Source organism: Geotrypetes seraphini, chromosome 4 (assembly GCF_902459505.1).
Source record: "Geotrypetes seraphini chromosome 4, aGeoSer1.1, whole genome shotgun sequence".
NCBI classification, from domain to species: domain Eukaryota; kingdom Metazoa; phylum Chordata; class Amphibia; order Gymnophiona; family Dermophiidae; genus Geotrypetes; species Geotrypetes seraphini.
The window spans coordinates 22,758,502-22,773,792 of NC_047087.1; the positions used below are offsets into that span (position 1 = coordinate 22,758,502).

The 15,291-nt window shown below is 42.8% G+C and overlaps 1 protein-coding gene across 1 annotated transcript in view; it reads right to left on the bottom strand.

Annotated features, from left to right (window-relative positions):
- GAN (gigaxonin) overlaps window positions 1-15,291 on the bottom strand; it is a 139,413-nt gene that overhangs the window by 69,948 nt on the left and 54,174 nt on the right. Inside the window, exon 4 of the mRNA XM_033943509.1 lies at window positions 11,905-12,122. Within this exon, the coding sequence (XP_033799400.1) occupies window positions 11,905-12,122 (218 nt within the window). The remainder of the gene's footprint in view (window positions 1-11,904; window positions 12,123-15,291) is intronic.

A 15,291-nucleotide genomic window follows, 5' to 3' on the forward strand; every position in this document is an offset into this window, starting at 1 on the left:
CTACAAAAGCACCTGCTTTTCGTATGATTCTGGGTAACTCTAGTTAGATATAAGCATATGTGTTAGTTAAGGCCATGCCTAATAGAAGCGTACGAAAAGTTGGTGAATAAAAATCTGGATTAATATTAAGGAAAGCATAATAATATTCTTTTTATGTACTTTGCTATTAAGCTAGATCAGTGATGGCTAACCTTTTTGAGCCCGAGTGCCCAAACTGCCGCACAAAACCAAAGAATTTCCTCAAAGTGCCAGCACGTCAACTAAACCTTAATAACAAGATTTTAGTATCTAAAAATTCTTTATAAAGTTGCCTGAACTATGTAACATCATTTTTAAAGGTTGGAATCTTTGTATTGTCAGAGAATCAATTTGATTCACAATCCTTTGGTTTTCATTTCAATTTATTGGCAATTTATAATGTTTTAATGATTTCATTCAATTTAATGAATTTAGGAAGAATTTGATTCAGTTACACAATATATTTTAAATGTATTATTCACATAACATGTCAAATGTATTCTGAGTAAAAAAAAAGATAAACTTCTTAAAACTGTTAACTGTGTCAAGACTCGGTGTGTATTCCCAAAGAGTCTATACATGTTTTTTTGTAAAATTTACAATCAAATTAGAAAATAGTTAAATCATTACATTTCTAATAATATGATGTAAAGAAAACAAAAGAGCTTTCAATTAAACCAACTATTTTTATTGGAAATTCCAGATTGGAATACAACAGGGCCATGTAAAGTCCCTTTTTTTAAATAACATCTTTAAATAATATTTAAATAACTTAGAAAGTGTCTTAACTGCAAACTGAAAACACTGCTTCATGTAAACATATGCATTGGGCATGCTCTGAAAAAAATTAATGTGATTTTTGTTGTTGCATGCATGCTGATAACTTGTCAATCCTTGGCTCATAGTGCGTTAATTTCAGAGCAACACATGCAGCACTCATGTCATCCGTTAATCTGTTTCTAGCATCAGATTTTACATTACATTACATTACATTAGGGATTTCTATTCCGCCATTACCTTGCGGTTCAAGGCGGATTACAAAAGGTTAATTTAAAAACAGAGTTACAATGATTAGCTAGAGAGGTAGGTTGTAGATCTTATAGACATTTAGCGGGTTGTTGAGGGTGAGGTGGTTTGTAGTAGAGTTGATAGGTGGTCAAAGTGGAGGTTCTTTTGTTATTATTAGTGCAGTAATGGGTAGATCGAGCGTCAGTTTTAGTGTTACTAAGAGGTCGTGATGTTATTGCTGCTTCAGGAATTTCTTGAAAAGTGTGGTCTTTATTTCCTTTCTGAATGTCCTATAGTCTGGGGTGGTCATCAGAAGGTTGGAGATTTGGTTGTCCAGTCTTGCAGCTTGAGTGGCTAGTAGGCCGTCGTGTAGTCTTGTTCTTTTTACTTCCTTGATTGGGGGGGGTATGAATGGGGAGTGCGTTTTTCTGTGTCTGGTAGTGGGTGCTTGGATGAGGCGATTGTTCAAGTATGATGGGCTGTCTCCGTGTAGGGTTTTAAATAATATGCAGTAGAATTTGAATTGGATTCTTTCTTGGATTGGAAGCCAATGTGAGTTTGTGAAGGCATCCGTAATGTGGTCATGTTTTTTCAATGAGTAGATGAGTCTCAAAGCTGTATTTTGGATTGTTTGGAGTTGTCTAATCGTAGTTGCAGGGCAAAGAAGGAAGAGGATGTTGCAGTAGTCCAATATACCCAGTATTAGAGATTGTACTATAAGTTGAAATTGTGTTCTTTCAAAGAATTTTCGGACTTGTCTCAGGTTTCTCATGATTGTGAATGATTTCTGAATTGTTTTATTTATTTGCGGTTGCATAGTGCAGCATCTGTCTATGGTCATGCCAAGTAGTTTTATGGTGGTTTGGATGGGATATTTGATTGCGTTTATCTCTAAGTTGGTTGTGGTTTGGATCTTGTCATTTTCGAGAAGGATGAATTTGGTTTTGTCTTGGTTGAGTTTAAGTTTGTGATTTTTCATCCAGGTTGTGACTGTTTCAAGTGTTTGGTGAAGTTTGTCTGTCATGGTAGGTTTGGAATGATCGTATGGGATGAGGATGGTGATGTCGTCAGCATAACTATAGGTGGTTATGCCCAGATTGTCCAGATGCGTTCCTAGAGAAGCAGTGTAGAGATTGAAGAGGGTAGGGGATAGTGGAGATCCTTGTGGTACGCCGCAGGGGTTTGACCAGGATTCTGACTTTTCTTTGTTTGATTTTACACTGTAGGTTCTGAGTTTTAGGAATCCTTCAAACCAGGAGTAAACTTTATCTGAAATACCTATTGCGTCTAAGATCTGTAGAAGGATGTTGTGATCCACTAAGTCGAATGCCGCAGTTAAGTCCAGTTGTATGAGAAGCATTTTTTTCCCTGTACTAAGGTGTTGTCTGACGGTATCCATAAGGGAGCCTAGTAGTGTCTCTGTACTGAAGTTTGTTCTGAAGCCTGATTGCATGGGGTGGAGTAGGTTGTGGTCATCTATGTAATTGGTGAGGAGTTTGGCTACTAGGCCTTCTATAATTTTGACATATAGCGGAATTGAGGCTATAGGTCTAAAGTTAGATGGGTGGTTTTGTGGTGCTTTTGGGTCTTTTTGGATTGGGGTGATGACGATTTCGCTGAGGTCAGCAGGGAATGTGCCTTCTGTGAGCGTGAATTGAATCCATTGTAGCATTATGGTGCGGAATTTTACACTAGCGGTGGTGAGGAGATATGAGGGGCAATGGTTGAGGTCACAGGAGGCATGACTGTATTTTTTGTAGAATTTGTTGAGTTCTGACCATTGTATGTTGGGGAATTGAGTCCAAATTCTGTCTGCTGCAGTTGCCTCTTTTCCTGAAGGGTGGATTGTGATTGTGTTTTGATGGGATGGGTTAAGGATGAGAGTGGCTCTGGTGTTGGTAATTTTGTTCTTGAAGTGTTCTGCTAAGAGGGTGGGTGATGGTGGGGGGGTGTTCGTGGTGGTTGTGTATGGTTTGGGGTCTGTTAATTCTTTCAGGATTTGGAATATTTTTTTTGGAATCTTGGGTTTCCGTGCCTATGAAATTAGTATAGTAGTTTTTCCTCTTATCCCTTAGTAGATTTTTGTATTGTTTGTTGATTTTTTTCCAATCGTTTTTTGTTTGATCTTGGTTCTTTTTTCTCCATTTTCTTTCTAATCTTCTACACTGTCTTTTGAGTTGGAGTAATTCATTATCAAACCATTGGTCTGATTTCCTGCTGGTTCTGGTTTTGGTTTGTAGGGGGGCCAGATCATCGAGGATGTTGGTGGACACATTTTTCCAGTGGGAGATGAAGTTTTTTGGGTCGCAGTCTTGTATGGTTTCGTCTACTTTTGACCAAAACGTGGTTGGGTCGATATGTTTGCGTGTGGTATATGTGGTTTTTTTTTTTTGAGGTGTGTGTTTGGTCTTGGTCCAGTTGATGTTGAAGTTATATGTGTAGTGGTCTGACCATAGGGATGGGGACCATGTTCCGTTAGGTGTTTGGATTGCTGGATTGGATGGTTGGTGAGTCATGAATGCAGCAATGTCCAGTTGATGACCTTTTTCATGGGTGGTTTGTGGGTTTAGGATCTGGAAGGATAAGGCATTGAGGAAGGATAGACAGTTATTTGCAGGTGTGGAGGTTGTGTCTTCTAGGTGTAGGTTTAGGTCTCCTAGGATGAGGTTATATTCTGCTGTTAATGAGTTTTGGTAGATGAAGTTTTCAAATTCAGGTCTCACTGTGGTCCAGTTTCCTGGTGTTATGTAGCAGAGCAAGCAGTTTAGTGAGTTTTTTAGTGTTGGGTTTGTGAGGTGACATGCTAGGAAATCCATTTGCGGTGTGGATGTTTTTTCAAGTATGTTTAGAGTTAGGGATTCAAAGCCAAAAACAGCTGCTCACAAGCATAGGATGACACAAACAAAGTAAAAAGAGCAATCCCAGGTGCTTTCATGGACTTAAAATTGTCTGGCAGAAAATTCCACGCTTTTAGGATTTCATTTTCAGAACTGCTAGCAGTGATTTCATTTGTCACCCTTTCACACTCAATACGTTCAAGAGCCGCACGCAGGTCATTGAATTTACTTTTCCAGATAGAGCTTTCTTGAAATTCCAGTAGCTCCATTTCCAAATTTTGAATATCCAACCACTGTAAGCAGGAAAGATCAAGATCTTCAAATGTGGACTTTTCTGGGGAAGTTATAAATGAAAGGGTTGTCTCCATCTTAAGGAATAGAGAAAATCTTTTACTAAAATTCTCCTTTGCTTCGGCTACAATGGTGGAATATGCTTTGTGGATTTCCTGGTGTTTTTTATGACTGTCCACAAATGTTGTAGAATTATCCAAATGTATTTTTAGGTTGGGAAAATATTTTAGCTGTCCACTCTCAAGGTCTTTTTCAAAAACATGCAATTTTCTCTCAAAAGCTTTGATGTCACTAAACTTGCTTTCTGCTGTTTTTCCCATGCCTTGTAATTTTTTGTTTAGTACATTAAAGTGGTTAGTAAAATCTGTAAAGAACATGAGGTTGTGTGGTTTTGCAGCATTTACAGACTTGGAGCAATGGTATGATTGTTTCACTTTTGACCATTTGCCATTTAAAGACTACTTGATACCCAAAGACTTCTAAGACTCCTGATGCAGGCCGGATGGCCGAAACGTGATCATGTCGAGTCATTGAGTTGCTTTGGATGTACGATTTTGTTTTGGATTAATAAAGACCATTGGATTTATCAGATGAGTTGAAAGACACTGTTTTTGTGCACCATCTTGATTGGACATTTCCACTTTGCCCTTGCTTCTACAGCAGGGGTGCCCACACTTTTTGGGCTTGCGAGCTACTTTTAAAATGACCAAGTCAAAATGATCTACCAACAATAAAATTTAAAAAAAAACCCACAAAGCACACTGTATGCAGAGAAAATGTTAATTATCATTTATATTCCGTGGGTTTTCAAAGAGGTCAAGTCAGACGATTCTATGCAATGTCACTTCAGGAACAACTATACAAAAATAGACAAATATACCCCCTCCCTTTTTACTAAATCGCAATAGCAGTTTTTAGAGCAGGGAGATGCACTGAATGCCCTGTGCTGCTCTCGATGCTCATAGGCTCCCTGCGCTAAAAACCGCTATTGCAGATATAAATTCTCTAAACAGACACATTTTGATCACTAAACTGAAAATAAAATCATTTTTCCTATCTTTTTGTCTGGTGATTTCATGAGTCTCTGTTTGCACTTCCTTCTTCTGACTATAAATCCAATATTTTTTTCTTTCTGCCCCTCCCCTTTTCTTTCTGTCTCTTTCTTTCTCTCTCCCCCCCGCCCCCCCAAGCCATCGCGCCAATTTCTCCACTTCCCCGATTCTTTCCCTACCCCCTAAGCCGCCATGCCGATTTCTCCCTGCTTCCATGAGCCAGGCCAGGAATGTACAAGCGCCGGACTCACAAGACTTCACCTCTGATGTCAATTCTAACGACGGAGAGGAAGTTCCAAGCCAGCCAGGCAGCGAGTGGCTGGCCCAGAACTTCCTCTCTGATGTCAGAATTGACGTCGGAAGTGAAGTCTTGTGAGTCCGGCGCTTCTACGCGCCTGGCCTGGCTCAGGGAGGCAGGAAGAAAAAGATTGCCAAGGCAACGCGATCGACTCACATTGCCTTTGCGATCTACTGATTGATCGCACTCGACCATTTGGGCACCCCTGCTGTTATGGTATCCTGTCCTGACCTGAGAAAAGGGGTTTAGTCCCCAAAAAACTGCCTTATTTCTATTTCCTATTTATAAACTTTAATCAATAGATACAATACTACTTGATTCTACGTAAAGCAACAAAACAATTTTTTCTACCTTTTGTCGTTTTTGCTTTAATCATCTTGTCTTCACTCTTCTTTCTAGCCAGCATCTGTCCGCTCTGTCTTCCATACAGCATCAGCCCCTTCCATCCACTGTCTGCCCTCTCCCCGTTCCATATGGCATCTTCCCTCTTTTTATGCTCCTTCAATAAACTGTCTATCCTGTGCCCCTTCTCTTCTCCTTTGTACATGATTGATTTCAGCTCTGCCACCTCTCCATTTTTCTCTCTCTGTCACCATCCCGTCCCCTATGCTCTGGCATCTCTCTCTTCTCCTTTCTTTCCTTCGCACCCCATAGTCTGGTATCTTCCCTTCCCTGATTCTCTAGCATCTCACTCCTTTCCTTTTCTTCCATCTCTCCCTCCCCCTCCATGCTCTGTCTTCTCCTCCTTCCTTTCCCCCTTCCTTTTCCCTTGGTCTGGCATACTTTCCTCCTTCCCTCCATGCCCTGGCATCTCTTCCTCCCTCCCTTTCCTCCAATCCCTGGCATCTCATTCCATTCCCTCCCTCATCTTCTTTCTCCCTCCAGTTGGGTGCAGCGAGTCTCTCCCCCTCTGCTCCCTTTCCTCCTTCTGTCACCCATGACCTGGCGTCATGAACTTCTTCAGGCAGCAGCATTCACAATTTGCTGTTGTTGCCAGCTTCGGGCCTTCTTCTCTGTCGGGTCCTGCCTTCATGGAAACAGAAGTAGGCAGGACCCGGCGGAGAGGAAGGCCTGAAGCTGACAACAGCAGTGAATTGTAAATGCTGATGCTAGCCAAAGAAGTTCATGACGCCAGGTCGAACACCCTGCTACTCTCCCCCCCATGACCCTCCTAACTCTCCCTCCCTCCCATCACAAGACTCTAAACAGCACTGCTCTACTCTAAGCAGGCTGCTTCAGGACTTTCTCCTGCCGTGATTCCCTCTGGCACGTCACTGATGAGGGAAGGAGGGAGAGATAGGAGGGTCGGATCGGGTTGGGGTTTGCCCGGGATGATGATGAGGCTGCTGCTGCTGCCAGCGAATCCAGCAAGGCCCCAAAGCACAGCACTGGCAGGCCCCCCTGACTATTTCGGGCCCTAGGCCTGTGCCTACAGGGCCTATCCTTTAATCTGGCCCTGCTTCCCCCCCCCCCATATGCCCTGACATCTCTCTCTTCCACTCCGTGGTATGGTATCTCCTTTCCCTCCGTCCCATGGTCTTTGCATCTCTTTCCTCCTTTTCCTGATCTTCCTTCTCCCTCCTTCCCTCTCTCTCCCCAATTGGGTATAGCAGTATTTCTCTTCCCCCTCCCCCCACTGAGTACAGCAGTATCATCAGCATTTCTCTTCCCCCCCCCCCAATTGGGTACAGCAGAAGCAGCATTTCTCTTCCCTCTCCCCCCTAATTGGGTGCAGCAGCATTACTCCTCCCATTCCACCCCCCCGTCTCACACACCCGGCAGATTCACTACAGACAAAGGCAAGTTGCAAGTTTCCCTTGGTCGCTGACCTATCTCCCAAAGGGCAGCGACAGAGGGAAGTTTACAACTTGCTGCTCTTGCTTACTTCGGGCCTTTCTCGTTGCCGGGTCCTGCCTTCACGGAAACAGAAAGTAGGCAGGACCTGGCAGCGAGAAAGGCCCGAAGTAAGCAAGAGCAAGTAAGCTTCCCTCCGTGGCTGGCCTATCTCCCGCATGCTCCGGGGCTCTAATGGTCTGTGCCGGCTTCTCTTCTCTACCCCCCCCCCCCCCGACGTAACTTCCGGTTTCGGAGGGAAGCTGGGTTCGAGTCGCTTGCTGGGGTTTTTTTTTTTGTTTAAAGTCTGGCGGGTTTTTCGGCGGCTCTTCAGGCTGCGCATTAAGCAGTGGCGGCAGCAGGATTCGGCAGATGACAGCCGGGCGGGCATCTAAATTTGCTGGGCGTTGCTGTGCTGCACACGGGGCGGGGCGCACCGCCCCCCTCCCTTGGTAGCCGCGAGGCTACTCCTCCTTACCTACCCTGCCTGCAATACAGAGCCGAACGGAAGTCTTCCCGACGTCAGCCCTGACGTCGGGAAGACTTCCGTTCGGCTCTGTGCTGCAAGCAGAGCAGGTAGGGAGAAAATCCGCGCGACTTAGTACATCCAGCCCCGTTCCCGTGCAGCTCTCTATTGCGGACCTTCCCGCGTGCCAGCTGCAAGGCCTTCGCGTGCCACAGCTGGCACGCGTGCCATAGGTTCGCCATCGCTGAGCTAGATCATAGAGGAAATCAGGATATACATGAATTCCATCTTGAGGTAGTGACTCCATTTTTGTTCTCTGTTTTTCTGTGTCTTCTGCTTGGCTTTACTCCATTTTGTGTTCAGCCTATATCCCTAGTCTTTGTTCAGGTTTTTGCCCGCCTTGAGCTTCCCTCATTGTCTAATTGATACCAGATGAGCTTGAGCTGGGTATACTGGGCATAATAGAGAAAATTTTCTTGCATTAAATATGAATGAAATACATGGTATGGATGTGGATGAAAGGGGCCCTGACCAAACGGACGAATGAATGGATATATGAAAGAATTTGTACTTAAAGTGAAATGGTTTATATAAGGAACACTAAGGAAAAATCCTAAAGCAACATCTGGAAATAATTAAGTTAGAATCAGAGACCTGTAGCAGTCTCCAGCATAGGAAGGTAAGGGGGGCACATGAAGCCCACACTGAGGAAAGTATATCAGTGAAATTTAACATTAACAGTTTGAGCAAGGGGGAAATACCCCTCCTTCTCCTTTACTGTGCTGACAGTGAGAGCCGAGAATTTCTCAGCACATTTTAACAAATGCAGGCTCTCTTAATATACCTTTTTGAAAAGGACAAAAAGAATATTGGATATGTAGTAAAATGTTAATGTATATTCAGAAATGAATGTAAACAAAAAAATATGATTTCTAGAACTTTTATTTCATGTTAAAGAAAAGTTCTTTGTCCAAATTTCAGGACAGCATCTGTAGTGGATTGGCTGACAGCCAATAATGTCATGTAGGACAAAAGATATATATTGGAGAACAATGAATTATCAAGTTGAGATCGTTATCAGAAGGCCAGCATTTTGGCAACTATAATGACCTCCCGGTGACGCAAAATTAACCCTTTTAAGGTCCATTTTGACAAATAAATAAATAAACAAAATAACTATCTAATATAATAAAATGCTAGGCCGCGCATGCGCACTCAAAAGTCGTGTTCCCTGATCCGTCGAGGAGCTATCTAACTTCTGTAAACGAACTGGGATGTTTGGGAGCCATTAACAAAATATTGTAAAGAATGAATAGTATTTTTTTCCTTTGAAGATGCATGTCCAAGGTGGGGAGGGGATACTTTTGGGTTGTTGTTTTTTTTTAGTTTTTTTGATTGTGGATAATTGTTGGATAGGGAGGGGGGAAGGATATCTGATCTGAAGTGTCTTGTGAGAATATTAAGTGATGTTTAAAGTGTAAAATGATTTTATTCTATAGTGCGCTTATTGAAAGTTTTAAAAATGAATAAAGAATTTTAAAAAAAAATTTTTTTCCAGCTCCCTGCTTTCTATTACATCCCAGCACAGAGTAAAATATGTAATGTTGGCACTGTGACAAGACCTGGCAGAAGCCACAAAACCTATGCAAATATTTTTTTTTCCTGCAAGGGACACGTGCTTTCATGCATCTGAGAGAAAGCTGACTTGTCAGAATTTCAATTCAAGTTGGGACACAACTTTCATCTAATGTGGTCCTCGGAAGGTTGTAAGAGACAAAACATTCTAGCTTTTTCTCCAAAGACCGGTCGAGAGGCTGGATGTGCATGGGGGCCACATTCATTCTGAAAAGTTCATGTAATGGAAAGCCAATTACTTACTAATATGATGGAGTGTGCGCCTGTCAAAGCTGACCATGAGGTCAAAATGGCTTTCCTGGTTAGAGTCCATGATAGTTCTCTAGTATGGCTTTTCCTCTACATTTCAAATGAATTCATCATTTTGCCATTATTTTCAACCACACTGCCCAGTGCCTGAGAAGTCCATTATTTAATCAACTTTTCTTTTGGGCCAGGGCTTATAATCCTATGTAACCAGTCATAAAATCTCAACAGCAAGTTCAGTAACTTATTTTGAAGCAACTACCTTGTTTCCCCGAAAATAAGATAGTGTCGTATTAATTTTAGGTCCAAAAAACACATTAGGGCTTATTTTCAGGGGATCATCTCTCCCTTACTCTCCTCCACTCCAAATCTTCCTCGTCCTTTCTCTCTCCCCCCCCCCACCCCATGTGCAGTATCTTTCCTCTCCTGCCACCCATTCCCTGGTGCAGCATCTTTCTATCCCTCCCTCCCATCCCCCTGTGCAGCAGAACCCCACTGACCCTCCCACCGTGAGAATGACATACCTCCGCTCCGAGGCCTCCAAAAATAGCAGCAATGGCAGCTCTTTTTGGAGGACTCAGAGCGGAGATATGTCAAGTCTCACCAAAGTGGGGATAGCTGAAGTGACAAGTCCAATTTTTGGGGTGAATCGGGCAGCACCTGTGTCAGGGATGGAGTCTGGGAGTGTCGGGAACAGTTGGGAGAGGGGCTTCAGAGGTTGATCTTAACTAGGGTTTATTTTTGGGATAGGGCTTATATTAGGAGCATCTTTAAAAATCATGCTAGGGCTTATTTTCAGGATAGGTCTTATTTTTAGGGAAACGGGGTAGTCTTCCATGTATATATGGAATCCAATTAATACAAGTTCAGTTAACACTTCTGAATCCTCTTTATTTTGCACATTGTCCTCAGGGAATAAGGATCTACACTTCTCCCTCCATATTTGCAGTTTCAGCATTCACGGTTTCGATTATTCACGATTTTTAGCTTGCTGGCTCCTCCCCCCAAATTACATCAGCTTGCATAGAGAAATCGCTGATTCCAAGTGTTTACAGAGAAAATCGCCGATTCGCAGCACTTTCTTCACCATGTTTTGCATCTCCTTCAGGAACAGGCTAGGTCTCCCACCATGTTATTCGCGGTTTCACTATATTCACGATGGTTTTTAATAGAAAGCAGCGAATAACGTATGAAAAAGTTATTTGCGGTTTCTCTGTATTTGCGGTTCTGTTAATCCCCATTCACAGCAAATACGGAGGGAGAAGAAGTGTAATTTTTTTAACATTCCTGACTCTACACAGTTAGGCTCATCTCTGAATAGATGCTGAACCCAATCAGAAATATATGAGGCTACAGATTAAAACTTTTTTTTTTTGCCCACTGAGCCTAGTCAATCAGGATGTGAGAAATGGGTAAGTTAAGAATGGATAAAGGCCAAATGGCCCATCTAGTCTGCCCATTCACAGTAACCATTATCTTTTCCTCTCTCAAAGAGACATGAGTCAAGTCTGTTTCATCTGAAAGGAAGCGCTGGAATGTGAGAGCATAGGATGAAGTTTAGAGGCGATAGGCTCAGGAGTAATCTAAGGAAATACTTTTTTACAGAAAGAGGTGGTGGAAAGAAAGACTGTCTGAATTCAAGAAAGCGTAGGATAGGCATGTGGGATCTCTTAGAGGAAGAGATAATGATTACTGTGGATGAGCAGACTAGATGGGACAATTGGTCTTTATCTGCCATCATGTTTCTATAAGATAATAAATGTACAGTAAAAGCTTGGTTTATGAGCATAATTCGTTCCAGGGAGGTTAGGATTGTTTCCTTTCATTTCTTTACAGGTAGGATAGTAGCAAACATACGTATCTTCAGAGGTTCTAGACCAGTGGTTCCCAACTCTGTCCTGGAGGACTCCCAAGCCTGTCCAACAATCACCCTGTCTCTCTTCTTCTGTTCCTAGCCAAGCTACTCGAGTGTGCTGTTCTCCATGAAAATGCATGAAAGAGATTTGCCTACACTGCCTTCTTGGTATGCAAATCTCTCCCATGCATGTTCATTGTGGATATCCTGAAAACCTGGCCTGCCAGCAGATCTCGAGGAACGGAAATGGGCAGCCCTGATCTAGATTGAGAAGGTGAGGTCTTGGAAGATAGATGGTAAAAAAAAGAGGGAATGAAAAAGGTACAAGAGAGACAAAATAAAATTGTTTATTAAGTTCCACTTACGCTCTCTCTTCACCACCCACAGTCACAATGCACTCAGAGTAGCCTCTGGGTTTAAAAGAGGCTAGAAGTGCCTCGCCTTGTTGTGACTGGTTGAGCGGGATATTGCTGCATTCTTTGACTATCTCCCGTGCCAGTGGCTCACTCATCATTTGCTCTCGTAAATAGCTGGAGTCTAAGCCAGTTACCCACAAGGCCGATGCGACATCCTTCATGTGCACCTAATGAATTGGAAAGAAATGTAAAGGAATGAGTAGCACAACAGCATGATCAGTTCACCCAAGGTGAAGTGCCACCTGCTCATAATCAATCAAGTGGATTCTATACCACCCTTTGTGGCACACTCACACACACACAATACAGCAGTTTAAAATATTAACAAATTAAAATAGACAAATAGGAAAGGCACTCCTGACACCTAGGTTGGTGTCAGGTCAAAAGCGCGCCGGGACAAAGGCGCGCGCAGACAACTGAGCGCAGTGCGGAGGAGCGCGCCGAAGAAAATGACTGTTTTAAAGGGCTTCGACGGGGGCGTGGGGGGGAACCCCCTCACTTTACTTTATACAGATCGCGCCGCGTTGTGGGGGGTTTGGGGGGTTGTAACCTCCCACATTTTACTGAAAACTTCACTTTTTCCCTAAAAAACAGGGAAACAGTTAAGTTTCCAGTATAATGAGGGGGGTTACAACCCCCCAAACTCCCCACAACGCCGCTGCGATCTGTATTAAGTAAAGTGGGGGGGTTCCCCAACAAAAACCCCCGTCGGAGCCCCTAAAAACACTCTTTTTCTTTGGTGCGCGCTTCCATCTTGCGCTCAGTTGTCGGCGCGCACCTTTGTCTTCGGCGCTTTTGTCTATGAACCCCTAGGTTAGGCACCACTAGGCACCCTAATCACGAACACCTAGTGACCACCTAACTAAAATTTGTATGCAACTTGTTTTTTTTTTAAGGGTTAAATGGTAATTGACCACACCGTTAAAAATCCGTTAAAATCCTCTTTTGCCTGTTTGTGGATATGGCTCTTTCCTACCAGGTATGACAGCTGCCGGATTTTCGGCAGATAGGAGGAGAAACATTTCCTCTTTATATCAGACTAAACAAACCACCTATGGGAACCGCTATTTATACTTATAGGCCAGGGGTCTCAAAGTCCCTCCTTGAGGGCCGCAATCCAGTCGGGTTTTCAGGATTTCCCCAATGAATATGCATGAGATCTATATGCATGCACTGCTTTCAATGCTGATTCATTGGGGAAATCCTGAAAATTCAACTGGATTGCAGCCCTCAAGGAGGGACTTTGAGATCCCTGTTACAGGCCCTCTAATTTCAATCTTTCAACTAACAATAGTGCCACTTTCATTCAAAAAGTTTTCTTTTTAAAAATGCTTTTAATCTTTAAATTATGTTAGTTTCCTTCTTCGATTGCACTCTTCCCTCCCTATTGTTTTTTCCACATATGGTTCTCTTCTGTACTTGAAAAAACACTGAACTGTAGTTCTGTTCCCTCTTACCTTGTCTACTAGTTGGTCGTAAATCTGTTTGTCTAACCCATTATTCTAAATTTTAAATTGTATGTCTAAATCAGAGATCTCAAAGTCCCTCCTTGAGGGCCGCAATCCAGTCGGGTTTTCAGGATTTCCTTAATGAATATGCATTGAAAGCAGTGCATGCACATAGATCTCATGCATATTCATTGAGGAAATACAGAAAACCCGACTGGATTGCGGCCCTCAAGGAGGGACTTTGAGACTCCTGGTCTAAATGTATGTTTATATTTTTATCAATTTTGAACTTCACTTAGTAAAACTAAATAAGCGATTCATCAAACTAAAATAAAACTTGAAAATATAATTTTCTTATATTGAATATTCAATTCATGACCAAATAACTGCTTTACCAATATAAATAAATGTAAATCCTATATAATAAAACCTTACCCGCGCATGCGTTTTTAAAATGGCGTGATCCCTGCCGCCGTGATTTCTGATCCATGGCAGCATTCTACAGCGCGGCATTCTACGGCGTGGCTTCCTAACTTCAGGCGCGAGCGGCGGCTTGCCGCACGCACCCCAGCTGTCAAAGTGTTCATGCGCGAGCGGCGGCTTGCCGCACGCGCTGCTTTCAAATTGTTCATTTCTTCAGGCTGGCGCACAGGAGGGTGTCGTGCGGTGACGGTTTGTCTCCAGGAGCTACGGTTTGTTAGCTAGCTCACAGGATCAGCAGGAGGGTGTCCTGCTCTGGTGGTTTGTGTCCAGCAGCTACAAGGTAAATTGCTAATTCTGCTACTGCTCAGGGAAGTGGAGGGGGAGAGGGAAAGAGGATGCTTTGAAGGGAGGGGTGTGCTAGGGGCAGAAGGGGCCACGAAGAGACAGAGAAATACAGGCAGGCAGGGGGCCAGGGAGAGAGACAGAGACAGACAGAGAAAAAGGGGGCCAGGGAGAGAAACAGAAAGAAAGAGAGAGAGAGAGAAAAAAAAAAGACAGACAGACAGCATCCAAGGAGAGAGAAATTTTTTTAACTGTTAAGTCTGCACATCTATTCTAGCACCCGTTAATCTAACGGGCTTAAACACTAGTAAATCATAAAGAGCTCAGTGCCACCACCAGGTCATTGCTAATGCAGTTCAGACCACGATAGTTTTTGGAACAATCATTGCACTTTATTGATCCCTGCCTTCCATAAAGTACAGTGTGCAATGGCTTGAATGTTACTAAAAAAATCACTAATGTTCCAAATTGCCTAGTTTTTAAAATGCTATCCAAAACATATTTAGAACTGTACTTATCTTGTTATTCTTGTTGCCCTCATATTCAGCGCTTAACTATCATGTGTCATAAACCGCATTAAATTACTCCCTATAAAGTGCTTGTGTGATAAAGTGCTGTCCAGTGTCACTTTAAAACAGGGGTGTCCAACCTTTTGGCTTCCCTGGGCCACATTGGACGAAAAAAATGTTTCTGGGGCCGCACAAACGCGCAAATCCCGCAACAAGACAGATGAGGGAGCCAGCAAAATGGTAAACACCCGGGGGCAGCAGAGGAAAACACTGCATCGCCCTCAACCGGGGCTGCACAAAATACTTCACAGGGCCGCAGGTTGGACACCCCTGCTTTAAAATAACAATCATGCTTGCAATCAAGTCTAATATATCGCTGTCCTCCAGATTCTGCCTACCTTTTCTCAGTTGCATATGGATCCAAGTTTCCAAGTTTATCCAAGTTTATTAATTAGCTTGATTTATCGCCTATTCAAAATTCTAGGCGATGTACAAATTGTTCACAAATATAGGTAACATATCATTCGGACAAACAATAATTTGGGTAAAAAAGTAAACATTATTTATACAGATATCAATACATTTAAGTTGAAAATTTCTACGTATAATAGTAA